The sequence below is a fragment of the Hippopotamus amphibius genome, chromosome 14 (assembly GCF_030028045.1).
Source record: "Hippopotamus amphibius kiboko isolate mHipAmp2 chromosome 14, mHipAmp2.hap2, whole genome shotgun sequence".
Taxonomy (NCBI): domain Eukaryota; kingdom Metazoa; phylum Chordata; class Mammalia; order Artiodactyla; family Hippopotamidae; genus Hippopotamus; species Hippopotamus amphibius.
This window is the reverse complement of record NC_080199.1, coordinates 69,089,128-69,115,800: the sequence shown is the minus strand read 5'-3', so window position 1 is coordinate 69,115,800 and position 26,673 is coordinate 69,089,128. Positions and strand designations below refer to the sequence as shown.

Here is a 26,673-nt window from a genome sequence, read left to right as displayed (position 1 = left end):
ATCCATACTGTTCTCCATAGTGGCTGTACCAACTTACATTCCCACCAACAGTGCAGGAGGGTTCCCTTTTCTCTGCACCCTCTCCAGCATTTATTGTTTCTAGGTATTTTGATGATGGCCATTCTGACTGGTGTGAGGTGATACCTCATTGTGGCTTTGGTGCATTTTTCTAATGATTAGTGATGTTGAGCATCTTTTCATATGTTTATTAGCCATCTGCTACCATTCTCAATCTTTTGTTGTCATTTCAGCAGTCTTCACAGCATCTTCACCAGAAGTAGATTCCATCTCAAGAGACCAGTTTCTTTGCTCATCTATGTGAAGCACCTCCTAAACTGTCCGTGTTTTATCATGAGGTTACAGAAATTCAGCCACATCTTCAGGTTCCACTTCTAATTCTAATTCTCTTGCTATTTCCACCATATCTACAGTTACTTCCCCCACTGAAGTCTTGAACCCATCCAAGTCATCCATGAGGGTTGGAACCAGCTTCTGCCAAACACCTGTTAATGTTGACATTTTTACCTCCTTCCATGAATCACGAATTTTCTTCATGGCATCTAGAATGGTGAATCCTTTCCAGAAGGTTTTCCATTTACTTTGCCCAAGTCCATGAGAGGAATCACTACTTACGACAGCTATGCCTTATGAAATGTATTTCTTAAATAATAAGACTTGAAAGTCAAAATAACTCCCTGATCCATGGAGTGCGGAATGGAATTTATGTTAGCTAGCATGAAAACAACATTAATCTCCTTGTACATCTCCGTCAGAGCTCTTGGGTGACCAGGTGCATTGTCAATGAGCAGTAGTAATTTGAAAGGAATCCTTTTTCTTTCTGAGTGGTAGGGTGGGCTTAAAATATTCAGTAAACCATGTTGTCAACAGATGTTCTGTCAAGCTCTGTCAGTGCATTTTATAGAGCACAGGCAGAACAGAGTTAGCATAATTCTTAAGGGCACTAGGATTTTCAGAATGGTAAATGAGCATTGGCTTCAACCTAAAGTCATCAACTGCATTAGCCTCCAACAAAAGACTCAAGCCTGTCCTTTGAAGCCAGGCATTGACTTCTCCTCTCTGGCTATGAAAGTCATAGATGACATCTTCTTCCAGTAGAAGGCTGTTTCATTGACATTGAATATCTGTTGTTTAGTGTAGCTTCCTTCATTAAGTATCTTGGCTGGATCTTCTGGATAACTTGCTGCAGCTCCTACATTAGCACTTGCTGCTTCACCTTTCACTTTTGTATTATGGAGATGGCTTCTTTCCTTAAACCTCATGAACCAGCCTCTACTAGCTTCAAACTTATCTTTTGCACGTTCCTCACCTCTCTCAGCCTTCACAGAACTGAAGAGTTAGAGCCTTGCTCTGGATTAGGCTTTGGCTTAAGGAAGTGTTGTGGCTGGTTGATCTTCTATCCAGACCACTAAAACTTTTTCCAATCACCAGTAAGGCTGCTTCTCTTTCTTATCATTCATGTAATCACTGGATTAGCACTTTTAATTTCCTTCAAGAACTTTTCCTTTGCATTCACAACTTGGCTAACTCCTTAGCATAGAAGGCCTAGCTTTTGGCCTGTCCCTGCTTTTGACATGCCTTCATTACTAATCTTTAGCATTTCTAGCTTTTGATTTCAAGTGAGAGACCTATGATTCTTCCTTTCACTTGAATACTTACAGGCCAATGTAGGGTAATTAATTGGCCTAATTTCAATATTCTTTTGTCTCAGGGAATAGAGAGGCCCAAGGAAAGAGAGACAAGAGAACTGGCTGGTCAGTGGAGCAGTCAGAACAAACACAACATTTATCGATTAAGTTCACAGTCTTCTATGGACGTCAAGGATCACTGACCACACATCACCATAACAAATATAATAATAATGAAAAAGTTTGAAATATTATGACAATTACCAAAATGTGACACAGAGACTGGAAGTGAGCAAATGCTGTTAGAAAAATGGCGCTGATAGTTTCTGGATGCAGGGTTGCCACAACCTTCAATTTATAAAAAACACTCTCTGCAAAGTGCAATAAAATGAATTATGTCGATAGTATGCTTTAGAAGTCAAGAAACTCTGGCTCAGTAATTTTCAAACTGATATTCCTTGGAACACAGTTATTTTGAAATATGCTAATAAGAAAAAAGTATGGTTAAATGTATTTGGAAAATTATGGGTTTAAAAATAAAATATTACACAGATTGTGTTGTTTTTTTTTAATTTATGGAAGGACTTTTCCAAGCCTTTAACATATTAACTAATATGTACTTTCCTAACACCTTGGCCTAAAATAGAGGATGAGGATGAAGCCAATAGGAGTGGATAGTAGTGGGGAACTAAGAGGTAGCAACTGAAGTCTAGAAGCTTAACAAAGTAGGGGGGACCAAGATAAGAGAGTATCTGAGGTGGGGGAGGGTAGGACTGAATGCCAGGTAGAGAGAGTAACTGACTTGAACAGGAGGAAAGATATATTTTCTAGAGAAAAAGAGATAACAATCATTGCAGAGGCAGAAAAATCTTTAGATAGAGGAAGACATCAAAATAAGTAAACAAATTTCAACTTCTCCAAAATATGAATATTTCATTTATTATGCAGTCAGGATGGATGGATGTTCATATGTGAATTTTTCTAGGAAGGGGCCATACACATATGTAATCATCTTCTCCAAGAGCTGTGGATCCCAAAAAAGGACAGACATCACTGCTCCACACTGTAATACCTGAGCTTCAATCTTTGGTTCCTTAACCTAAAAAATCTGGCATTCGAGGCTACATGTGTTTTTTTCAGTCTCATCTCACACTGCTCCCCTTTACGCCTCCTAATCACTGGCCCGTCTGATTTCCTACTCTCCATATCCTGCATCTATTTGTTCAAACTCTTCTCCTGCTTCACAGTGCTCTTCCCCGCATGTGCACCAATCTGAATCCTACCCATCCATCACAGCTCACTTCAGGTCACTGCCTCACCCTGTCCCCACTACACCACCTGCCACCACAAAGGCTGGAAATCATCACAGTTCTGTGAATGTCTAGAGAATTTTTTTTTCCTTCCTTCTCTCGGTGGGAGGCAGTATACATAACAGTAAATACCCTGGAGTCAGATCACCAGGTTTGAATCCTGTCTCTACCATTTCCTAGTTGTGTGACTTTCCCTAAGTTACTTCCGCTCCCAGTCTCATTTTCTCTCTGTAAAACGGAGAGCATAGGAGCACCTATCTCCTAGGTGTGTTAAGAGAAACAAATGAGATTCATACATGTCAAGTGCTTTAACAATGGTTAGCTAAACCCTTTCTCCCAATGCCATGCTTATTCCTGTATATTTCATATCTTTACTATGTATTTGAAGCTCTTTGTGGGTAAAATCCATGTCTTATACATTATTGCATTCTCTTTTAGTGCATGAAACAGTGAATAATTTTTGTTGACTACATGAATGAATGAATGCTGAGTTAAATGTCTAAACACTTAATTTACAAAGAGGAAACAACTTACACACTGGAAAAAAATATGGCAGTTATAAAATTATGCCATTTAAACAAATAATAGTATGTATGTGCTATAGCTAAAATGACCAATTACATTATAACTCATTGGTTTTCAGAATATTTTAAAATTCATCTTTTCTATAAAATGCAGTGTCTGTCATATTCTTAAGGAACAATTTGAAATCAATTCCAGAAAAATATGAAAGATGTAATCTATTATTTTTACTGACCTTTTTACTATGACATATAAATGCAGCAATGGTGTTTTCTGTATATATCGTTTTCTGTATTCTGTATTCAATTCCATAAACACAGATTGCATACTGTGTGACAGAGCCTGTGTTAGATGCAGACGAGGATGTGCCTGTCTTCTAGTAGCTTATGCCAAATGGGAGAAACAGCCTTCTAAACACATATATTTGATCTTTTTTAAGTGCTGCAATAAAGATGTGCCTGGGAAACCATGAGAACGTAAAGACAAGGCACTAGTCCAGCCAAGGGGTGCAAAGACCTAGTCCTCCTGGTCCAGTAGATTTAAATCATCTCCCCTGGTTTATTCACTCATCCAGTCTAGTAGGAACTTGCTCTTCTTGATCATTAAATGCTATCCTAGTGACATAAAAGAGTCAATACTCTTCCAGAAAGTGAAAAATGGATTCCATATGTTGAACTGAATGTGATGTAACTAGAAACACAAATCTCAGCTGGCTCACCTAGTGCATCACAAGGCAGAGCAAATTATCACAACGAAAATTAAAACTATCACCATTTTTTAGTGTATTTTTGTGCTGGAAAATAAGTCAGTAATATTTCACTTAGATTATATATGCTTTGTAAGCTTTTTCTTCTATAAAATTGTCTTCGTAGAAAATGCACTAGTTTCTGTTGGTTTCTTTTTAACATAAAGAATTATCTGTCCTACAAGGGAATCGAAAACATAAATGGTATGTTAAAGTTAGAGCCTATCAGATTATCTCTCAGGACATTTAAAAATTATTTATTGTAAACACATTAAATAGATTTTAGATAGATGTTCTACCATGGTGAACAGATATTTTGTTAAAATGCAGGCTCCGATTGTTCTTGTATAGAGGGCTCCATTCTTTCTGTTTCTGTTTCAGACTCTGGTAAGCTGAGCTTTACCAGAGATAGGTTTGCTCAGATCTGAAAAGATTTGTGTGCATTCTCAAGCACCTGTCTCATTTTGCACAATAATAACCTGAGGAAACCACTGCACTGTGGGGATGATTGGTTATTATTCATCACAACTTAAGGATAGGTTATGTTCAGAAAGTCACCAAAGAGCATAAAGAGGCCACTTCTTCGGCACAGTGAGGTTTGTATGAAATTTGGATTTATTGAGTGTTTACAGTGGGTAGTGTGGTGTGTATGTGCCTCTGGGTGTGTGTTAGGGAAGGAGGTAGTAATAATGCTGGAAGTTAAATTTGTAACTCTTGGGTTATGTATTCTATTAGTTGCTCGAGTTATAGTTTCCTGATTTAAGCACAAATATTCTGTAACTTTTCAAATCTCAAGAAAAGTTTTTGAAAATTTCATAGCATCATTATTCTGATAATGTATTTGGACTACTATCAATATTCTCTGTATATAAAGAAAAGCGTCACTGGTAGAGATTTTGTTACTATAGTTTTGTTTGTTTTTTTTTTTTTCTGAGGCATTTCAAATGCTTGAAACCCAGGGAACTATTCTGGGTAATAGGAATCTCAGATCTTCTGCAGAATTTCACCCCCAACTCCCCTCTCCTTCAGGCACATATACAAACATCTCCATTTTCTTAATGCCTAAAGTTTTCCTAGGGTTCCAAAAGACAGATCCGACTTTCTCATATTCTCATATTCTTCCATTGCTTTGAGATTAAAACACTTTATTCTTTTAATTCTGTGGGGGAAACATTTTCTTTAAATTGATAGTGCCCTACTTAAAAAGTTCAAAGCAGTGATAAATATTTTAGATATGTTCAGTCACTCATGCTGTGAGTTATTTTTGTACAAATTTTATCACATTATAGAAGTAACTGTAAAATTTTACTTATATTTTTGTCAAAATTTGTTTGGAATGATATCCTTTTTTAACTAAACATAAAGGATCTCAGATTAGTTTTATTTCTTCTAAATAATGCAGGATTTTAAGTTTAGTAATTTTACAAAGATTAGTCAGCACTTATTATCCCAAAATAATGGTCTTTTACATGTTCCAAAAGCGAATTGAAATGTGGTTTCAAAGTAATTGAGGTTGGAGTAAATCCATATCACTAATAAAATTTTTATTAATATTAAACTAAGTTTAGAAAATATTCAAGTGACTCTAAAATACATCATAATTTCATGTATACTAAGTATAGTTTTTGCCAACTGAAAGTCATCAAATAATTATAACGATGCCAATTTTAATTAAACTTCAACTCCTTGTCTATATGTATATGTTCCTTGTCCTGCTTTATATTGAAACTTGTAAAGAATTTTAGCATTGTTTGAGAATTTAATCGCCTTAATTGACTTTTAATAGCTAGAATGCTTTTGCCCCCCCCCCCAAAGAAAAAAAGAAATGGTTGATTCCTGTATCTGAGTAACAGAAAAGCAGCCTCTGACCTCAGGAAACTGGCTTGACCCTTTCAAGTTGGTCTTGGTATTATTGGGAGCTGGCCTGGTCACAGCTCCAACATGGTGCTTTCCCATTTGGACATAAACACCCTCACAGAACACCAGCATCAGACAGGGCCACATGATGTGAGGCAAAAACCCAACTTTGTGATTTTGTCTAAGCACAGACAAAACCAAGGTCACTCTGTATAACACCTAAACATTAACATCCCCCTTCCCTCCTTACAGGAGTGACTGCGACTTCTTTGTCAGTTACAGTTTTTAGCCTAGGTCTAGTCTTAGAAAAGATTTATCAACATAATTATCTCCACTCCCTGACAGAGCCAAATCCAGAGGAAAGCCCTGCTTCCTTGAACCCTTCCCCAAATCACTTAACCAAAGCCCTGATCCTATAGTAAGTCCTTCCTGACACCCTCTTACGTAGTCATCTCATGGTTCCTTCCGTGTCTCCCTCACAGCAGTGAGGAATCAACCCAACTTTCTCAACTATATTGTGCCTGGTGGTCTTTGGCAAGAGGGTATTGACACATCCATAGCCCTAAAATTGTGAATACTGAACTAGTAATGTAAAAGAACTGTGTGAACTGTAAAGTTCTGTTTAGAGGTGATGTATTAATAAGACTTATAGGCTTAGAATTTCGTTTTCAGTAGAATCCTCCAAACCCGCAAGTGGTTTTTAACATTCTGCTTTTAAACTGTATTTGATGAATAGTTCCCTTCCTAAATATAAAACATATGTATTTTCTACTCTAGGTTTACCCTCTCAACTGATTAAAGATCCCATAGCTCTAAAGAGAAGTTCATTCTTCTAAAAAATCTTTCCATTATGCTTGGATGATCTTTGTTCTAGTTCAGATTTTAAATTAGCATTTAAATTAATGGCAAGTAATATCCCCATCCTTTCAAAAATAGTAATGGGTCAATATTTCTTAAACATGATAGTGCCAATTCTAAAAGGCAAATAAAATTATTTTTCCTTTAGTTACCACTTTAGATGGTAGAATTTTAAACTATTGTATGCAGCATTACAAGGGGAGAGGTTTTGTCCCATGCATTTGTTTCACTATCTTTTAATATCTATCACTTTACTTCTGTATGTGCTTGAGGACATTGATATAATTTATCCTTTTTATTGCCATAGTAGTGATTAGAATGAACATATCTACACTCAGTCCCCAGTTCACTACACCAAACAGTTATGAGATTAAATTTGTACCTAGTTATCTTCTAGAACAGAATCTGCCAGATCACCATCTCTCTGACATCTAGACATGCTGCCCTTTCTAAACTATTTTTATTTGGAAAGGGATCCAAGGTTTTCAAATAACCAGATCTTCCATATGGAAGATCTGCTGGTTTGTGATTGTGCCTTATGTAAACATTTTAATATCGGATCCCTAAAATCCAGAGGCTCCCCCAAAGGGGATTAAAACATAATCCCCTCTCTGTCTGTATTGCTGTAGTGGATTAACTCTATTCTCTCTGCGGCTGGTTTGCTCCCTGAAGGCTACAACAAAAAGACTCAGCGCTCCTTAAACATGCTATGGAATTGGAAGTTGTAATTGGAGATTTCCAAAGGACAAGGGTAAAAATGACACACCATTAAGGCTGAATATTTCATGAGTGTCTTTCTTAAAGAAGGACCAGTTCGAAGCCCTTTTATAAACCCGCAGAAAATCTCAATTCAATAGAATGAGACTGGAGAAAAATCAAAAGGGAAACGCAGCGCCTTTCAGAAACACAGAAACAGGTAGCGAAAATGTGTTCCCCATTAAAAGTTCACGGAACCGTGTACTTAAAATTCGTAATACTGTATATTTCGGTAAATCAGTTTGTATGGTTTTGATAATGTGCATCATGATTTTTAATTTTTTTCCAATTTGTTGGAATGTTAAATTCTTTTTAAGAGAACGAAGCAGTTCGCCATTTTTAATGTTTTTGACCATTCATCGTCTCCAAATGCCAGAAATCTCTATTAAACCAGAAATCACTAGCTTTCTGTGTTTAGAAGGACGACTTTTCTGAGGTTTTATCAAAGTCCAACCATGTGTAAGAAGACACTTTGTTTCCGACGTGCATCAGGTCACCTTCCTTCTCCCCTCGCCCCAGTCAAGAGTAAACCTCCTGGGTTTCTCCTGAAGGGAAGTAAGAAAAGCGGCCTCCAGAGGCGCGTCCCGGCGGCGTAAGGGTTAAGGGAGCGGTTCGAACCGGCCCGAGCGCTGGGGGCTTCGGAGGAGGGCGCGGAGGCAGGAGGCGCCGCCGAGCGCGCGCACAGACCCTCCAATAAACACAAAGGAGGGCCTGGGGAATAGAAACCCAAATCCACTTGTAATCGTACAAGAGATTCGGGCATAATTACTTGAGCAACCTAGATTAAGATTGATGAGCCCTTAAAGTGGCGCTTCAGATCGACCGCCTCGCCCTTTGGAAAGAAAAACCTTGTGGAGCCGAGGTGGACCCCGACTCCGCTCGGCTCCGGCGGAAGCCGCCCGCCGGAGACCCCGGCCGGGAGTCCGCGCGCCCCGGGGCCGGACCCTCGGGCGCGGGCCCATCGGGGACAGAAAGCAGTAGAGTAAAAGCAGCGGCTCGGCGTTAGCCTGACCCGGGCGGTCACGGTCGGGGGCGCGGGCCGACACCGACCCAGTTTGCTCCATAGCCACCCCTTTAAGCGCGACAGAAGCCGGCCGACTCCCCTCTGGTCCCCCTGCAGCCGAAACGCCCGGCTTTGTGCAGGACGGCGGTGGATTCGGTGGGTGCTGCTCCCTGGGAGCGCGAACGCCGCTGCTGTCCCCGCGCGGCCGGGCCGGGCCTGCTCGCTGCGGCCGTGGCGGCGGCGGGGGTGGCGGTGGCGGTGCGAGCCGGGCTCGCCGCGAGGAGCCGCAGCCGAGGGGCCCGGGCCTGGGCGGCCGCAGGGGACCTGCCTTTTCAGTGCCTTCTTCCTACTGTGATTGTGACTCATTTGTCTGGGGATTTGAGTGGGGGGGGGATGGAAGGGAATACAGTGCGCCCTTGCTACAGAAAAACGAATACATTTTTTTTTCTGTCTGTACTTTAAGTCAAGGGTAGAGAAGAATGCCCCCCCCCCCCACTTCGGGGACTCTTAAAGAGGCAGTTAAGTACGTGACCTTTGTAATTTTCGACTTTAACTAAGATGGAGGAAATTTAAAGCAAGCACCTTAGTAGGCACACTTTATAAAAATCTCTTTTACTGAAGCTTAGTTTCACTAGTCCCAAAAGTTGAGAAACAGCACTTTTCAGAGGCTTTTCTGAGAATTGTTTTGTTCAAGTGTCTTACAGTTTCATCATTTTCGACATTCTCTTTGAGAAAAATCACTGGCACAATTTTCCTTCTTCTCTGCATGAAAGAAAATAGCGTCCGTGTTTCCGCATATCTCCGTGTGCGGTGCGCCTTAGGATGCAAACCCGTTAGCGCAGTGGAATTTATATATTAGACCCTATACCCCTTCACGTCCTCCCGCCCATCCTAGGCGGACGCTGCTGCCCAGTGGACGGAATTTATACGATGGCTGGTCTTGGGGACAGTGCTGACTGCCCAGAGCGTCTCTCGGAACGCGCCGTTGGTGCTCAGTGGAGAATCGGGGCCTGAAGAGAGTCCGTTCTGCGCTTTTAAGTTGGTTAATGTCAGCGCCTCCCTAAACATGTAGGATTTCTAGACAGAGGTTGCAAACTCGTTTCTTGAGGGTCGCTTATTCGATATTCTGACCTCTTGGGTTTTTACAGAGTTGTTTATCTGTAGTATCGTTATAAGGTAATGTGTAAAAGCTAAGCAGACCTATCTAACATGAAAGGCGCTTGCCGCATAATACAAACACTATTTTTTCAGTGCATCTTTAAAAATAAAAACCTTTGGTACCCTTGCGGGAGGGAGCGGGAGCGAGGGAGCGGCAGAGGGGCACCGAGGGCGCAGCCTGATTCCCGTGCCCTCTCTTTCAGGCCCAGTGGTTCTCAGCTCTCCTGCCCAGCTCATCGCTCCTGTGGTGGTGGCTAAGGGGACCCTCTCCATCACCACGACAGAAATCTACTTCGAGGTAGATGAGGATGATCCTGCCTTCAAGAAGATCGACACGAAAGTGAGTTAAAGTGATTCCCTGTACAGTACTGGTGGCTTTGTGGCAGGAAGTGGTTTTCAATTTTGCTTGGTTTTAAATGACAGTGGGGGAGGGGAACACATTCCCATCCTTCTCATAGAAAATGAAATGAATGAAATAACACATGCTCTATTTTATGGGATTGAAGAATATATATAACAATTTTAAATCGTGTGTATATATAAAACCAGAACATGCACATTTTAACAGTCTCTCTATAAGTGCCTTTGTGTGTACTTCGGCAGATTTGGTAGTGAAGCCAATTGCTCCCATATCCTTGGGGTACAGCATCTCAGGCTCCCTGGGAAGACTGGGAAAGGTCTCATGACATTTCTTTCTAAGATCACTTTTAATTTCCAAAAGTGCGCATTGCAATATGAATAATAATTCATTAACAGATTGTAAGAAAACTAGGGAGGGCATTTAGATATAAATTCATCTCCATTATTACATCCAGTTTTCATCTCCTGAAATAGGAATGGGTTTTATATGTGAATTTAAGAGGAAGAGAAATAGATTCTCTGAGAAGTTTTGATTTAAAATGTGTGTGCATAGTATATACTGGCACTCAGATGTTTAGTTTGTATTCTTCTGTTGGTGTAGTGCCAGGCAATATATATTTGGATAATTTGAAAAGCATAAATATTTGTTTATTATATCTTATGTTGTAAATTTTAAAACCTGAGTATTCAGCAGCTCTGTACCTCCACAGTTTATTCTGAGATTAATGTTATTGTTGTTTTAACTTTTATGTTATTGTGCAATTTGTAAACTTTTTTCCTGAGGCTAGGAATTCAAGAACACAAGTGTCATACTAGATAATCAAGCATCATTTTACAAAGAGCTTCCTTTAAAATATTTTTCAGAGGCAGTTGTTCTAAAAAACCGAAAGACAAATGCTCCCATAAATCCAGGACTTTATTATTTACATTTAATTTATCTATAGAAGTAAAGCATTATAAAACACTGCTTGTAGAATAGCAATTGAAAGTCTAAAACTTACCCGCACCTGAATTAACTAACTACCTTAAGGCCCATAGGTGATGAGCCCTCCCCCGCACTTGTTGACTCTTAAAATCCTCTGAAGGATGGTCACAGGACTTCTTTTACTTCTAGTTCCAAAAGAATGGAATTTTGAAAATGTTTGAATGTAGTGTTTTTGATTTTAAATAATTTAAAGTTTTGTCCTTATGCTTTTATCATGGGCTTGCCCTATGAAGTAAAAAGTAATGTTGGATTTCTGATTCATTTATTCTGCCAGTGGCACCCTTACTGCATAAAATAAGGTTTGACATAAAATAGGTCAGAAATTATCTTCATTTTATGAGCATAGTTAGTTTTCATATACAAATTTCAAAAGTTTTATTAGGATTTTGTTAAGTTCATTTTCTCTGAGTTAGTCTGATTTTGAACTCAGCAACCTTGACTGTCATGACATATTTCATCCTTATATTATGAAAAATTCTTCTGAAATATTAACCCAGAAGAGCAAGCTTTCAAAGGTAGGTTTAAAATGTGTCTGTTGTAGAATGGACTAGCCTCATAAGTAAGTCAGAAACTGACAGTAGATCACTGTATTCTGCAGCTATACAAAAAGCTTTTCTCCAGTATTTTAAGGTTTTATTTTTAATTATTTTATTATTTTTCGAAATGTTTAAAATATTCAAGTGAGTTCAGTTTTCAGAATGAAGCATTACATCTTTTGACAGGAAAACAATTTAAAGTGAGACACAACACTTTTATTTTACTTCATTTATTAGCTTCTAATTAAATAAAAACCAGCAACAGAAATTAAAATCTAAATCACAAAAGTAATTATCCAGTGTATTTCAAGTGCATTTTTCAAATATATAATTCAGATATTCAAGCGTTATTATATAAGCTGAATTCAAATTTCTTTGAATATATTTAAATAACATTTCAAGTATATTTATGGAATGTTAGAAATAGAACAAGCAATATATTTGAAACAAAATGTAAACTTTTTAAAGTTCAGACACTTTCAAAGACAGATAAAAGTACCAGGAGAAAATCTACCTTTAAATTATATCTTTGTTAGTGGAAAATGTCTGGAAGTATCCAAAATGGCAATTTAACTTCTGTTCACCAAATCACAAAACACCAACATCCACATTTTCAAAGACAATGTGAGATCACAATATTTGTTACAAATTAAAATATACATTACACTTTGCTTCAGATGGCATATCCAAATCGTGTTTACTCACAGCCAGATGCACCTAAATCACCAGGATTGCTATAATCCTTTGATAGTTAGGCAGTGTTCACTGTGGTCTTGCATTACAGCCAGGCTGTTTTCCGGGTGTTACTGTGTACTTTTCAAGGGAGATATGAAATCCTTTGTAAAGAAGTCTAATACTTGTGGGTTTGGGGTTTTCTCCATCTGCTTTCCCTGCTTCTTTTTCTCTCCTTGGAGGGGTGAGATGATGCCTAAAGGTTGTGTTAGTACTCCTTTTTAAGGAAGAGATTGTTTGCACTGTCGAGTGGAATATTAGATAGTAATCGAACAGGAAGTTTACACAATGAACTTTAAGAATAGTATAATCACATTTCGGCTCTTGATTAAATTGTCCTCTAAAGTTTTTCCAAACTTTTCGGGTTGGTCAGGATCTCTCTTGCCAGTCGCCACGTTTGTTTGGCAGCGTTCTCGAGAGCCGAGTGAGGTTTGCCTTGAAACAGATCTAAGTTCGGTAGGAAGTAGTGAGGACACCGCCGGCACTGCAGGCAGGAGATAAGTTGCAGCAAAATCCCGTTAAGCCGATCACCCAGACAAGACTCGTCCCAGTCCGACTCCCGGGGATGTTTTTCACACTCATAGGAAACCAGAGTCTTCATGTGGTAATTGTTCAGGGGCTGGCCTGGCAGTTCAAGGTGACGATCCCTTAAGGTTTTGAGGATGGAGAGGCATTTCTTCCTGCAGCCCCCCATCTGCAGTCTGTTCTCAGCCTCCGCGAACTGCAGCACCCAGGCGTCGCTCTCGGCCGAGCTCTGCTTGCCGGCCAGGGAGTGGCACTCCTTGGACAAGAGATTGAACCCTTCCGCTTTGACCTCCGCCACCCGGTTGGGTCCCGGCCAGGGGATGTGGGGAAGTGGCCAGTGGGCAGCACTCCTGGGCCAGATCCCGGTGCACTTAAAAGCCGGGGTGATCTGCACCACGTACCTATCCCGGATTCTCAGTTTCACTTCGCTGGTGTCTGCCACCATCTTTACCACATCCCTGTAGCTACATTTGTCTACCGCTTGAGCCACCAGCGTCTGAAACCTGGACCGGATTTTGCGCGCCGAGAGGTAGCCGGAGGCGGTAATGAATTCCACCCAGAGGGACATGCTCCTCTTGCGCCCGTCGCTCAACTTCAACACGGCGCAGCCGGGCAGCGAGCCGTCGTCCACAAAGTTGAACACCCCCATTTGATTCAGGTAAAGCACCACTTCAAATTCGGTGGGGGAGATGACCTCGAGGCCCTCGTAGCGATTGTCCATCTCGTTGAGAGAGCTGATGAACCGGGGCTCCTGCACTTCCACCTCCTTCAGGACGTCGGAAACTACTTTGCAGACTTCCCGGATAGTTTTGGCAATGGCAGCTTTCCTGGCTTGGCATTTTTCGTTGTAATATTTATTCAGATGGTAGACCAGCTTGGCCTGGGCCGCGATCATGTTGGGGCAGAGATCCGGATTGTACACCGGAGTCTCGCAGTAAGCTGTGGGATCCAATGCGGCTGCTAGAGCTGGAGCCAACTTCGGTGGAGAAACGGGCCGCCGCGCTCAGAAATGTATCAGCAACGTCTTTCCGAAGTGCTGCAGCGGTGGATTGCTAGCGCCGCTTTCCCCTTCCTTTTATCTTTGAGCCCAGCCGATCTTAAAGTGAAAGGTTGTTCTCCCCCCTCTCTCTGTCTCTCTTCCTCTTTTAAAGAATCCTTGTGTGAGAGAAACGCATGGGGAGATCACCTTCTCAGTAATAAAAACAAAAGTTGCGCGGAGACCCAGCAAAGCTCTTCCAGTAGTCAAAATAATCAACCCTTTCCGTATTTATTTACGCTTTCCCCGTAATCATGGTGTGTGCAGGACTGTTAATCAGATGGAGGAAAAGTGTGCTGAGTGTGTGCCGGGGGTGCGTGTGCGTGTGTATATGTCAGAAGAAGCTGCTGTTGGTTTGTCTAAGAGCCCAGATGCACTCGTGTGGAAATTATAAAGGCAGGGCCAGGCAGGCTGGCGGCCAATCGCCACTGGGCTCGTCACGACAGCCTCCGTCAGCTCCAGCCCGGCTAATTAATCCCTCCTCATGGATATAGGCACAGAAACTAAAGGTAGGAGGCTGCTTCCGGGCAAAAAACCACCCAGGCCACCTAGACAGTTTTGGAAATCAAGAGGAATCTCTCAGCCTTGGTATTAATTGAAGCATATTGACGTTTTGAAAAGACTTGGCAAAGTGGTTCTCTTCTGTGCTTGAAAACCCTGCTTGTCTTTTTACGGAGGAAATGCAAATATAGGTGTACTAATGGTCATCCATCAATTGGTGAACTAGATGGGGTTTTCTAAGACAAAAGTCACTAACTTGCATTTAGAGTAAGATAATTAATGCCCATTAATCCTCGAGGTCTTTTTGATTGCAGGTTGGAGTTTGCCCTTTCATGTATATGCAAGTTGGCTTTAGATGGACTAACACCTATGTAATTTTCTGGATGTTCCTATGTTAGAATGATTTTTTTTAATGTTATGCAGTGTTTTACCTATGGTTTTTCCTCATTTGCAGTTGTTGAAAGGAATCTGAAAATGATTGCTGTTAGATGTTGTCTACCCCAGTTTAAGTTAGGATATTTTTTAAATGTTCAGTGCACCCCCTTCCCCCATCTGCAGTCCTCTTTGTACTTTGCCCAACATTATAACCAGGACACTAAGTTTAGTAAGCATTGGCAGAAATATTTGTGAAATAAACCATCTCTGTGATTGAGAGAGTATTCTACTGTGAGTTTACAATAAGATGTATTTTAATCTGTGAAAATTCAAGAGAGATAATCTAACACTGGCAGATATCTGTCCTGAAAATTTGCAGATTTATGGTTTCTGTCTTGTTTACAGATATATAATTAAGGATATATCTCCTCTCCTGAAGGTCCTTTATGGTCACCTGACAGTAGACTTCTAGTTTTATACTATTTCATGTGACTTGATTAGGGAAGTGGTTAAGATTTTAAAAGAAAATTAATTTGCAGTCATCCGGGGTTTTAAATTTAAATATCATTTTTGAAAACTTTGAAAGAAATCAGTATTTCTAAATTTGGGAACCTTGAAGGGGGGGGGATGGATTTATGTAGAACATTTTTTTCCCTGTGTCCTTAATGTGCAGGAAATGGAAGAAATACTACTTAGGGGTTCTGTAGTGGTTTTTAAACCTGGGCAAATTTTAAATTTCTTACCTTTAATTTATATGCCATCTCTTTCAAATTAAGAATATTTCCAGCAAAATCCTATAATTTCTGGAACAGTTTTGTAGGCACTTTCTTTCAGAGACACTTGTAACAAGATCTTGTTCAGGGCTCCCACTTTTTACTCAAGCTTTTGATTTTTTTTTTTTTTTTTTCTTCTTCTTCTTTGCACAGGTAGAGCATCATACTTTCTTGTTATCCAAGAGCGGTAGATTCCAGTTTAGCTCAAAACAGTACACTAGATTCGGGACTCACGGCATCCACCTACTCTGTTCCCCAAGAACCTTCCATTCCCTTAGGAGCAGGGATTGGGCGCACCCGCCAGCCCCTCCCCACTTTGCCGGCGATGCGGGTGAACGCACTGCTACCTTGTGGCAGTTGAAAGAGGAGGAAGAGGAGGCAGACCAAAGCCCGAGAACCTGCGGCCACGAAGGCGAAGATGTGCCGTGGTCTCTGGGGAAAAGCCACCTCTGTCCCCACCCAGTGCAGGTCCCGCGTACTTCCCGCTGGTCCCCTCTCTCCCGCTGCTCTACGCTCATGGCCGATCCTTCTTCTCTCTGCTCCATGTCCCATAGGCTTTGGTGTGTGCGTATGGGTTATTTTAAAACCTTACTTAGTGTCCCAGGTTCTTCCACTCCGTTCCAGGCCAGGTTCTCCGTCCTCGCGCCTTTCCGCCTGGCTGCCGCCCGGGCCCACGTGCGGTCGCGGCCGAGCCCTCGCTTTCTTGTCGCCCGCCACGGGCCCCTGCGCCGGGCGCGCTCTTCCTTGCGTTCAGGTCGGAGTGGCTAGGTGGAGAACCTGCCCCCGATTTTCGAGGACGGGAGGCAGCCTGGAACGCGGAGGCCCCGGGGCCGTTCGGGGGACCGTGGCGCGGCCGTCCGGGTGGGTCTAACTCGAAGGACGCGAGGGGCGCCGGGCAGCCGCGCTGGAGCCAGGCGCGCAGGTGGCGCATCTTCGGGACTCACTGTGCAGCTTAATTGGGTTAAAGCGAAGCTAAACGCCAGAGCACTTTGTGCAAACTAATTGGTGTAACCAGGGCCTTTTCACTAACGATTTGCACTTTGAGGAAGAAAAATGGATAGTGAGAAAAGGGCTAAGAAACTCGTTAGTCCTAGAGTGTTGCAGAGAAGTGAAGTCATTGGGTTTCAAGGACGCTGGGAGTGTTTTCTGAGCTGCTTCCTTCAGCACCCTTCGTGCAGGGAGCTGACAGTGATTTACATAACATAGGATTTACCCACCCGCCCTTATCACTGTGGGTGAACTGGGCATCCTAGAATAATACTCCAGCGCAAATACTGCTTGTTGCTGCAACACAGTGATTGTCTATTACACTGAACACGTGAAATGAATTGCCTTCTGTAGCTGATCCTTTCAGTGATCTCAGACACCTCTCATTGTTGAAGGGAAAATTAAACTATTCTGAGGAGTGTGCTTTCTATTCCTTAATTTTTTTTTAAATGACCTATGGAGAGGAACTTAAAATATATAATACATTTTTGTGTAATTCTGCTGATTTTCATCTAGGCTTTGGAGATAGTCTTGTTTTGTGGGAGCAACTATTTTATAGTAATTTTTAAAAAGTATCATCTGACCTATTGAACTAGTTATTTTATATGATTGTGTAATACATGTAAAATCAATTTATTTACTTATGTGAAAACTTCATAAAACAACTCTAATGACACCAGTCTTACTTGCATTATTTTGTTTACTATAAACATAATCATAGTAGTTAGTACTAGAATGAAAGCTTATGTGTGTCCCATGCTTTAGGATATAAATGCTTAATTGTTTTCATTGGTATGCTGTGCAGACATCTTTGACATGAGCTAATAATAGAATGATAATTGAAGAAAACTGACCTAATTGAAGGAAAAAACCCCAAGAATCTCAGGATTTAGTGACAGTTTGAGGTGCTTACATTTGAATGATTTTTGGGATTTTAAGGTCTGACCGACTTGACTTTTCCGTTTCATTTATTTAGTTTACTAGGCAGCCTTGATTTAAAATTTGCTATTATGAAAAAAAATGGAGAAAGTCACAAGCGCACCATTCTCATAAATTTTAGGACTACTAATGAATATAAAATAATTAAACATTGTAATCCTTAACACTTCCAAGCATTCAAAATAACGATGGCAAAGTAATTTTTCCTGAAGTGCTATTTCCTTGGTAACTTATTGTCCCATCTGTAAACCTACATAACTTATATGGGACACACAAAGTAATGTGCAAATAGGCACCTCATTAGGTTAAAGAAGAGCTCTATTATGTTGAGAAATGTAGGAATGCAAGGTTTCTGTGTTTTAAAAAACCTAATTTAAATTTGAATTACATGTTCATAAATTTAAGCAATTGTGACCTTTCATCTGGAAAAATGTATCTGTTAGAGGATACGTATGCACACACATGTTAAATGCTCACATAGATATTGTTTTGTGTTTTTTCATTATCTGCTGGCTGCTATTCTATTCACAAGTATTCATGAATTTAAAGTTTTATTTTTTTAATATGTGCTTATTACACTGGGGAGATAAAAAGAATATGAAGTTGAGTTTATTAAATTATTTATCCCTACTGCTGGAGTGGCTTTGAAGGCTCATTGTACGCATCTGATTTCTACCCCCCTCTTCTTTTTTTAAATGCACCCAAGCTATTTCATCTGTTTCATTCTGCCAGGCACAATATGTTTCTTTTTTTACACTAGAGAAATTAAAGACGGATATTTGTGCAGGGTTTTCTTTATGTGTCACATGAAATAAAGTACAATAGAGGGAATTTTTCTGGTAATCTAATTTGATGGCATCTATACCTTTCTTCCTGTTGTGACTTCTTGTATAAGAACACTTGAAACAAAATAGCTTGAAAGTTTCAAAAGTTTCAATTTCTTAAAATAATTATTTTATATTTTAACATCAGGTTTATGACAAAGTAGAGCAGAGAATTGAGGTCACTCTTTGCACAATTCAGATCCTATTTTATTTGTTTAACCAGAGCATCCTGATAATTATGATTAAAAATTATTTTCTTAATTCTTCACGTGAATGTTCAAGACCGTTGCCTCACTTTTCCTCAGCCCCGTAGAATATAATCATATAGTCACGTTGGTAGTGGGGAGTCCTTTTTTTCCCCTGTAGTGTTACTCAGTAGATTTGTTATTGGTGTTAATAAATGTTGAAAAGAAAGTAACTTTCAGAAGTGTACTTTACAAGAATTATCACCACTGCTAGATTTGCACATTTGAGGTGATTCTGCGTATCTGGCCAAAACCTTTCTTTTGGTAGAAAAAAGAACTTTAAAGCCTGGGTTGTTTAGATAATTGTCTCAGTTTCCTCACTTCATTTGAATGTGTACACAGAGGTACAGGATATTTTAATTTGCATCTATAAACCAACAGATTTGTGGGGTGGGGTTATCAACCAAAAGATTTTCTTATTGTTTGCAATCAATTGTGATCTCTAACCCTTTCCAAACATTTAAGGATATTGGGGTTAGTCAATCATTTGCTGAGTATTATGGAGAAAGCATTGATTCCAATATTCCAATTCCCAATTGACCCTTTAGAAAGTCAATGTTAGCTTTATAATCTGTAAAATTTAAATTCATTTTACTAGATTTTAGCTTATGTTTTTAATTTAGATATTATAGACATATTGTAACAGGATAAATGGGCTCATGTGATTCTTTTCTGTATAAATATATGAAACTGGGTATTCCTTAACCCATAACTAACATGGATTTATAGATATTTGCGTATATGACTACATCCTTAGTACTCTTAGTACAGTACAGTTTTATTGCACTTAGAGAAAACAATGGAATCAGATGTGATTAGTGTCTGTTAATCTGTGCATCTGTAGCGGGTCATCCAGGACTGCATAGCTCTCATTACTATCCTAGACTGTATGTGATTAAGCTGCTGAAAATATTCAACATAACCTTGAGACTAGAGTACAAAATGTAGATAATCAACTTCCAGTGACTGCATGTCTAAAATAAGATTTCGTATTCCTAATTTACGGTTTCAGAGCTTATTTTTTAATGAGCAAAGCAATTCCTCTAAGCTAGGATTTATTTTTTTAATGATCAATAACTGGAGTAATAATTTAAAAGGATAATTACATTAATAAAAACCTATTACCTCTTAACACATATATTATATGCAATTAAACACTTTATAGAAAAAGAAGGAAATCAGTTTGTGAATAGGAATTTCCTTTATAACTTTACATATAGATATAGATTATAAATACTTTCTGAGAATAGACCACCTAAATAATATTTAATTTCCACTTATGTATGATTATTTTCATGATTCTAATAATATACATTTTAGTGTACCTATGTGTACTATTTCTTGAAAGCACGATTTTTCAATATTTGTCAAAAATGTCAAGTCAAAAGTACTAAGTTATTAATACCTTTTAATCTAGATATGTTTATTTTACGTAAACATCTAAATCAAATTAAAAGCATAAAGAACTTGTAAGACATAGTGTCTCTGATAAAAACTTGTGAGCTCAATGAAAAAAAGTATAGCTTATTATCTTATTTTTATGTGAAATCTATTTTTTTATTGTTAAAATCGGGTTTATTATGTATATTTTGCATACAGTACTTTTCTAGTTTATGATTTTTCAATATGAATGTTCCAATCTATGAATTCTGATGAATACAATCATATAACATCTGGCACATAGAACATTTCCATGGACACAAAAAAGTTTCCTCATGCCCCTATTTTATTTTTTTAAGTTGTATATTTTATGATTCATTTATAAGTGACTGGGTATTTTAGTTTTATATCAAAAAACCTTTAGATATAAACACTTAGTTATTCCCCTAGAACTTACTTTATCATGCTTCTAATTTAAGATCAGTTTTAATTAGAGAGCACCAAAGTAGAGGCAAAATATAAAATGCTGTTTCAGATGTACAAGCAATAGGTTTACAGTTTTCATTTTACATGGAAGTTGTCTCATTTTCATATGTGACATTAAATGCTTGGTAAAGGATTCATTTTCAAAGGAACTGGTAATATTTGTTATGCTTGCATGAATATATGTATTAGATTTAGGAATATAGTTTACACTTTGCACATTAAAATACGTAATAAGAAATGGGTTCTCATGTAAGTTAGCAATATCTGTAATGTTACTGGCTTTATATCATTAGAGAAATAAATCTCCTCTCAATATTTAAATTACATTTTACTTTACATTTTTAGTGAATTAAACCTCCCTTTGAATGGTGGGGGACGAGGCCAAGGAGTTTATTAGAGCTAATATTAATTAATATACACACAATCTTAGAACATATGCTTTGAGTCCTAGTTTTCTATAAATATACATTGTCATTTAAATTTAAATGGTTATAAATACTTCAAACAAAGAATTCTTGTAGTAGTGCGAACATGTTCATTGATAATGACGCCCTTTCAAGTCTTGTGCCTTTTTACAACTTGGAATAATACATCTAGTCTTCCCTTTCTTCCCCCAAGATGTAAAATTATTTAAATGCTTTCTGTTTTATATTTTTATTTGGCAATTACAATAGGAATTTTAATGTTATGCATGCTTACAGGCCTATTAAGAAAGAAGTTATTGCTTTCTTAATAATCTTAAACCATTTTTAGAAAGTATACTCTTTTTATGGTTTGCAAAATAGCCGGTGCATGCAGGCTGTATATATACACACGCACACACATACACACACACACACGCACGCACGCGCACGCACGCCCAGCATTTCAGATGGTAAAGATTGAATTGGCTGCTATACATTTTTTTTATGTTAACCTGTTAAAAGGAAACAGTCACTGAATATAGGACTCTTGTCGCCACCAGGATTTAATATCACATCTGCAAGATTGTTCTGTAATAACCCTTACAGTTTTCAGTAATACCTTAAGAGATTGCAGCTAGATGGATTTTTAAAATAACAATAACTGGAAGTTCCAGCAGTATTTATCCAGTCATATAGTATCCAGTCATAGTATTATGGCAATTTTGAATGTCATGAGCTTTTAATTGCGAAATTGAGAAGTTTAAACATTACTAGTCATTCTGTCCATGTAAATAAAAATATATTGCTCAGTCACTCACATACATCATATGCATGAGTATACATAAGAACGCCTTCACTTAAGACTGTTTTCACTTTTTTGCAACAGACCAAAATTAAATTTTTTTCAGCACGAACCTGTATTTGATAAGCAAATTGCATAACTCACTGCAGGGGAGAGGGGAGTGTGGGGTTTTTTGGTTTGGGGTTTTTTGGGTTTTGTTGTTGATTTTTTTCCCCTTTTACTGGCAAATTCAGTTCTTCATTTGTTTTGCTCTCCACGCTGCATTAGCACAGTTTTCCCCTGTGTGCATCTGCCAGTGTACAATTTAGCCACGGGCATCTGTAGACCTTGTGGTGATCAGTATTGCAGGCAAAAGCCATATGTGTTTAAATAAAAAAAAAATCTCTTTATTTCATTTGCTATTTTAACTGGATGGATAACTTTTGTGCCTCAAGACAGAAGAAGAAAAAATACAGAAATAATTAATTGCCTCTATTCTTGAGGCAGTTTCATTTCCCCCTCCAATATGGAATGCTTGTCAGCTTTCCTGATAAATGACTGCATGTATTTGCATAGATTTTACATTAACACAAAAATTAGTTTTATTTGTGGAAAACTAGTTTACATAATAATATAAAACCTAGTGTTATTGATTATGTTTCCAGGCATTGATGATTTTTTAAAGGAATTGTAGCCTTCTTATTTTTCAAAGATCTGATCAACCTATTTCTTAATTTTAACTTTCTTTTCACTTTATATAGTTTTGCACTATACGAGACAAACATACTTATAAAATGTTAAAATTTGAAAATAACTTTCTAGATAAATTAATCACAGCTGTTTCAGACCCATGGTTAGTAGCACTCATTTCATAAAAAGATTCTGATTTTAAACTCTTACCTCGGAATATTTTTAAATAGATATTATCAACCACATACACTTCCAACAGTTGGAGGATTGCATCTGTGCAAATGATTTTAATTTTTGTATTCATGTTATCAAAAGGATGTGTACTAAATTGAAAGTGTGTACTTGAGCTCACTCCTGAGACATTATGCATTGTTTACAACCAAATTTAAAATATATCTGAGAACTATTCTTTTGATGTTCAATCTGTTTCCTTAAGTATGCTTAATCAATTGATCCCCCTAATGCAGCCTTAAAAATAATCACTCCGCTGGAGCTATTTGGGTGCTGAAAACAATTCTCCTCTAAGTGGCAGGCAGTAGATGTTTATTCCTCCTGTAATCTGGCATCTTGTTGTCTAGAGGCAACCTGCTAATTATGTGCTATCATTGTATTATCCATGTTATGGAAAATCCAAATATGTTCACTGTTGTTAGTTACATCACAAAGCTTTTCATAAAATATACTTGATCCTCAAGAAACCTACTACACTTAATGGCAACCTAAACCAAGAGTGTCTCTACCACTCCTTGATTCTGGGACACCCTGGGTGCCAGCTGTCACAGCTCAGCTAATGATGACAAATGTCCCTCTCTATGCAGATCGCGGAGCTTGCAGGCTGCCATGAAAGGCAACCAGATTACCTTTCTTCAGATAGTAACTTAACCTTTTAAACTCATGTCACAATGAAATTATCAGCTCTGATAGTTTCAATATCTGTATCTTTAAAAACAAAAAAATCAGAACAATATCAGATTACACTGACTCACTTTTTTAAAAAAAAGTTCCAATTTTTGTATAATTTATATTGCTTAACCCTTGAAAGCTTTAATATTCTTAAATCAGAAAGTCTAGGAATGATACACTTCACAACTGTACTAGAGTGTGTATCTGAACCCTGAATGTAACTCAAGTAGTGTGAATTATTGAGAAAATTATCCAGATTGTTCTGGCCAGAAAATATAGGATGGTGAAATTTTGAGGGAAAATTTTTTTTTTTTTTTTTCCTTCTTTTCACCTGCCTGGTAAAGCCTGTATTTTCCCGCTGTGTGTATAGGCCCAGCCGATTCCAAATAAATGGTACATTATTTCTTTAAAATTCTATGGATTATTCCAAAATGATTTAGAGAATAATTGTTACTGGTGATTGTTTTCTCTATTTTCAAACTTGAGCTTTTGTTTCAAGTTGTTAATTTGTGCTACAAAAATTTGCTATTATATAATGATCCGTATACTGCACAGATTATTCAAAACATTAATGAACACTGTTAATGATAATGTAATGCAGAGGGATAGGTTGCCTATTAAATGAGATAATACTTTACAATTGCAACATTCTTTTCATTCTACAGAAGACATTTATATGCATTTGTTCATTTGATACTTAAAATAATTCTGTGAGCCGAAAGATGTGTGATAAGGAATGGGGACCAATACTTAATGAGCATTTAATTTCCTTTAATCTTCATAAGAAGTATTAGTTCCCATTTACAAATAAAGAGACTGAGGTTTAGAAAGGTTAAGTGTCTTACCAAGGGTCACAAAAGTAACTGCAGAGCTAGGTCTGTCTGACTGAGACTGCTATTGGCACTGCAGTATCTAGACTGCATGTTGCAGAGCTGTATTTATATACATAAGTATGTGTGCATGAATGTACACATGTATGTCCTGTCTGTACCCAGAAATAATTTTAGCAACTGCAACTAGGATGGAAGTGTTATTTGGAAAAGAAACTGCGGGCTTACCTTTGCATTAAGAATATGATTGATGAGTTTTAAAGATTTTGATCTTTATAAGAGGTTTTTAATTAAGTAAATATTGAGACACTTTTTATGTTATGAATTTTTATTTTATGGAAATATATCGATCTATCCCATAGGGAGAAACTCCTTAGGAAATATATATATATATACACTATTTAATGAATATCAAATTGGACTAATCACCTAAGAACCATTTCATTCTAAAACCTAAGTTTAATGGGATATACCTTTATAAAAATGATGAGAAATAATTCTTCCACAATTACTTAAAGTATCTATATACTTTTTTTATACATATAGTTTAACTCTGTGACATCAGTGAGTTATATAAGCCACAATATTATACATCTTCCAGTTCAAGACACATTGAAAACTCCCTTTTATCATAAATTTAAATACAATCATTTCCAAGAAAGCTATCTAAACACCAACAGTTTTTATTCCTCGCTAAACTTTTCTTTGGTGCAGATACTACAGTATATAAGGATTTTTATCAGCAATACATCTGATTATGTTGTAAGTACTCTATATGTATTTTTGTTATAGAATTACTTATAATTTACTAGTCAGTACTAATGCTTAATATGTTATAAGTATTCCACTGTATATAAAAACTATATAGAATTTACAGTGAACATTTTATTAAATATACCAAGCAATTAGTGCTAGGAGTTAGAAACTAATTCTACCTCATAAGAAGACATTTTATGTCAGAGTAGGAGAAAATTTTAGAAGAGAATATAATGCAAACCACCTCATTAACTGTCTGGATCTTCTCTATGACATTCCTAAGGAATGCTCATCCAGCCTCTGTTTTTACCCCTGTTGATGAGAAATTCATTAACTACTCAGATGGCTACTTGCACTTACAGACAGTTCTAATTGTTAGAAAGCGCTTCCTAACATTGAACCAAAAATCTCTCTCTTTGATGCTTTCACCTTTTGGTGCCTTCTGTATAGTCTTGCCTCTTTAACAGAAATAAGTCCATTAAATTCAGAATTTAAGATGCAAAATTGAGGGACTTCCCTGGTGGTCCATGGTTAGGACTCTGTGCTTCCAATGCAGGGGGCACAGGGTCAATCTCTGGTCAGGGAACTAAGATCCTGCATGCCGAGCGGCATGGCCAAAATAAATAAGTAAATAAATTTAAAAAAAGAAAAAAACACCTTAAAGTGATCTTGCCGGTCTTTAAAAAAAAAAGATACCAAATTGCATATGCTCTGGGTTTTCAGACATCACACCTACAGCACCTCATCTTTCAGGATCCATTCTTGTACGTCATTTCCTTCAAGTGTGTCGCCTAGAATTCATTACTCCCAGAATGGACTAGAGAATACAGCGAAGAGAAAGGCCTCTGTTATGTGAAACAAGGCTGTTACTCCCTTTTTGGGAGAACCTCCATAACCCTGTTGACAGTTGCCAAGCTGTATGTCAACAAATATCTCATTCGTTTAAACATATGTTACTAGGGTCCTAAGTACAAGACTTCTTTTTATTTATCCAGCTCATTTTATCTTACTATTTTAAGCTATTTTTCCATGGTTTGACTTACAATAAGTTATGTGTTATTGTCTTGAATATGAATTAATCAACATAACACCCATAGCCAAACAGAATTTAGTTATAATGAACTTACTGTTTTTGCTCAGACTAGGTATACTAAAAGCCTTATCTACTTGATAAAATTTGTGGATAGATAATTAATAGATTACATAGTCCACAGCCTTTGGATAGTTTTTTTTTTTGCCAAACACTTGAAATTCTAGTACTAGTTTTTCATGGCCTTATCAAAATACATAGCTAATAACCTGCATTTATATAAAGTGTGTACTTTATATATTTTGACATATTTATCAGTTTTGCTTTGTCAACAAAATTTTTGTCTGCAAATGGAATCTGCAAGTTTCCCGTATGTATTTTACTATGAGTTGTAAAAAATATATATATCTATTAACTTTTTTTGCTGAGTGTGTTATTTTAAAGCCATAAATTTCTTTAAGTATAGGCACAGGTTTTTGTTTGCTAACTTTTTTTTTCCTAAATGAGGATATTTTATTAATACTTTACTTACTATTGCTGTGACATCTAGGTAATAGAACACAAAGACAGCCTGCCTCAGATTTAGTTTTCTTGCAGTTTTTCTTGAATGGAGAATAAGGAAGTCCAGTGCTTTTACAAAAGAAACGTTCTCAAGTGCAGAGCTGCCCCATCTGTTTCATCCGGTGGCTTATGCAATAAGAGGTGTTATCACATGAATCTAAATGCACAAGCAGTTGTTT

General features: G+C 37.9%; 2 protein-coding genes across 5 annotated transcripts in view; one reads left to right on the top strand and one right to left on the bottom strand.

The window, feature by feature from the left end:
• The window catches only part of NBEA (neurobeachin), a 625,442-nt gene that overhangs the window by 421,570 nt on the left and 177,199 nt on the right, over positions 1-26,673 (top strand). For all 4 annotated transcript variants that reach the window (XM_057707391.1, XM_057707390.1, XM_057707389.1 and 1 more), the window contains one exon: positions 10,059-10,195. In XM_057707391.1, the coding sequence (XP_057563374.1) occupies positions 10,059-10,195 (137 nt within the window). The remainder of the gene's footprint in view (positions 1-10,058; positions 10,196-26,673) is intronic.
• MAB21L1 (mab-21 like 1) lies at positions 12,532-13,888 on the bottom strand. Its single transcript, XM_057707392.1, has one exon. It carries the CDS (start codon positions 13,886-13,888, stop codon positions 12,809-12,811), a length of 1,080 nt encoding a protein of 359 aa, XP_057563375.1. The 3' UTR covers positions 12,532-12,808.

Excerpts from the sequence above, each read along its gene's own strand:
- MAB21L1 (XM_057707392.1), bottom strand. The coding sequence starts at position 13,888 with ATGATCGCGGCCCAGGCCAAGCTGGTCTACCATCTGAATAAATATTAC.